The sequence below is a fragment of the Solanum dulcamara genome, chromosome 11 (assembly GCF_947179165.1).
Source record: "Solanum dulcamara chromosome 11, daSolDulc1.2, whole genome shotgun sequence".
Taxonomy (NCBI): domain Eukaryota; kingdom Viridiplantae; phylum Streptophyta; class Magnoliopsida; order Solanales; family Solanaceae; genus Solanum; species Solanum dulcamara.
In genome coordinates this window covers 44,819,976-44,822,716 of record NC_077247.1, presented here as the reverse complement: position 1 = coordinate 44,822,716, position 2,741 = coordinate 44,819,976, and the positions used below count along the sequence as shown (strand labels likewise).

The 2,741-nt window shown below is 33.0% G+C and overlaps 1 protein-coding gene across 1 annotated transcript; it reads left to right on the top strand.

The window, feature by feature from the left end:
• On the top strand, window positions 1-1,509 carry LOC129873342 (purine permease 21-like). Its single transcript, XM_055948420.1, has 2 exons — window positions 1-160; window positions 258-1,509. Exons 1-2 carry the CDS (start codon window positions 121-123, stop codon window positions 1,376-1,378), a joined length of 1,161 nt encoding a protein of 386 aa, XP_055804395.1. The 5' UTR covers window positions 1-120; the 3' UTR covers window positions 1,379-1,509.
• Window positions 1,510-2,741: the final 1,232 nt, after the last annotated feature.

Below are 2,741 nucleotides of genomic sequence, written 5' to 3'. Positions count from 1 at the left end.
GATGATGTGCGTTATATACTGCAATTTCACAAAAAAGTTAAAAGACAATTATTACTACTACAACTACAAACAAAACATAAAAGTCTACATCCGTCTGAAAAACTTTGCTTTATTTTTCCAATGGGAGAACCTCAAGTAGAAAATCAGCTCAACATTTCTTGTAAGTTTTTTCTCACACTTTCACTCTGCATCTTCTTTTTTTTCTGTTTTTACCAATTGTCTAAACTAATTAGTATTTTTTCCACTAATTCATATAGTTGAAAAGGAAGCCAATATGGTGAATAATTTGACTTCATGGCGTGAAAAATACAAGAGATGGCTTGAAATAGGCTTCAATTCCTTATTAATCCTAATTTGTTTATCAACTGCAACACTCCTCGGTGAACTTTACTACAGAGAAGGTGGAAAAAGCACTTGGATGAATTCATTAGTACAAATGGTTGGATTTCCGATACTTTTCCCTATTCTCCTCTTGAAAAAGAGAGAAGAAAACCACGACGATCATACACACAAAAATAATATCAACAATCCGTCTGTTTGGATGTTTTTATCCGTCTATGTTTTTCTCGGATTTCTATTAGGCGGAAGTTGTATATTAAACGCCGTCGGATTATTACACCTTCCCGTTTCAACATTTTCGTTAATTTCGGCTAGCCAATTGGGATTCAACGCCCTGTTCTCCTTCTTCCTCAATTCCCAAAAAATAACAACTTATATAGCAAATTCTATAGTCCTACTCACAATTTCCTCAATTCTCCTTGTCTTCCAACCCGACGATTCATCTTCAGGCGGATCGTCAAAAGAAAAAGGCTACATGCTAATTGGGTTCATCTGTACTCTCTTCGGTTCAGCAGGGTATGCGTTGCTGTTATCAGCGACCGAGCGAATATTCAGAAACATCATGAGAAAACGCACTTTGAAAGAAGTGATGAAAGTAGTGATTTGGCAATCGTTTTTCGCCACTTGTGCAATTCTGATTGGCCTATTCGCGAGCGGCGAATGGAAATGGATTAAAACAGAGATGCAAGAATATAAGCTTGGGCAAGTGTCATATGTCATGACATTAGTGTGGAATGCATTGACTTGGCAGATTTACACAATTGGTCTATTAAGTTTGATTATGAAAGTATCTGCATTATTTGCTAATGTGATTACTGCATTAAGTGTTCCACTTATTCCAGTTCTTGCTCTAATTGTTTTCAATGAGAAAATGAGTGGGGTGAAAGTAATTTCAATGATTTTGGCAATTTGGGGATTTTTGTCCTATGGTTATCAGCAGTATCTTGATGAAGTTAAGCTCAAAGCTGATTTGTCAAAGGCAAAAGAAGAATCTGAAGTATCACTTGTTGAAAGTGGAATGAAACATAGACCTAGCTAATTAATAGTATTAATTCTACAAAAGATTAATGCCTTTTTTTTTTTTACTTTACTTTTAGTGTTAATTTATGGATACTTTCTTAATTTGTTTGCTCTAATAATTATATCTCTACTTCTAAGTTATTGTGACAAGGTTTAGCTTTTGTTTTTGTTCTTCAACGTACAAATAGTTTCTTGTTTCATGTTTTATTATGATTAAGTTAATTGGACTAAAAATGACACTGAACGTACTACTAGAAAAATAAGACATTAGTGATGAGCAAAATTTTGTAGTTAAACGATAAAAATTTCATGCTAATCTCATTTAGCTACAAATTAACGATAATTTATAAGAAAATTCAATCAAGTGAGAGTTTTTTAGTGACTGATTAGCTAGGGAATTCAGATAAATTCTGTAGTTAATTTTAAATTTTCGTGCATTGGAATTTTGTCGGAATATGATGAAGTCTAATAGAGTGGAGATTTCAATCAACATAAATCACAATCAGTTCATTTTAAAAGTTACTATTTGTAACTCTCTCATTTGCATTAATTTATTAAAATTTATGTCAATATCCTATAGAGTTGCGTTTGGCATACCTACCCCTTCCTAACATAACCTAATGCAATTAACAAATCAATCCATTACCCATGCACCTATAATGGAAATTACAAGGCTTGGCTTGATTATAGATAGCAACTAAAGTAACAATTTGGGCCCCAATTTATTAGGGTCCTTTTTTACAAAAAAATGTATTATATGTTATGAACGTGGATGTTCCATTTTGTGGGACTCACTTAAAAGGGGTAAGTTGTCCATCACTTTTTCTCCTTTTCTAACTATAAAATGGCCATATTTTTCAATGAAAGAGCACTCGGAATTCTCGGATCTTCTCCATCCTCTCTTTTTCTTATTCTTTTCTTCTTATTTTGCGAAGTTAGTTTATTTTATAACACGTTATCAGTACGAACCTCCATCACTTTGAGCTATTTTTAAAAAGGTAACAAAAGGGTAAGAATTTTATTTTCTTCAAATATCTAATATTTCTAAACTTGAATTTGTTGCTCTTGATATATATGGAAATGACTACTCATCATGGGTACTAGATGCCGAAATACACTTAGAATCGATGGGTCTGACAGACACCATCAAAGATGACAATAAGGCATCTAGTCAAGAGTGTGTCAAAGCCATGATATTTCTTCGTCACCATCTTGACAAGGGATTAAAATTACAGTACCTCACATTAAAAGACTCTCTTAAATTGTGGAAGAATCTAAAAGAAAGATATGATCACCTGAAGTTGGTCATCCTTCCACAAACACGTCATGATTGGCTCAATTTGAGATTAATGGATTCTAAAAATATAATATAATATAATTCT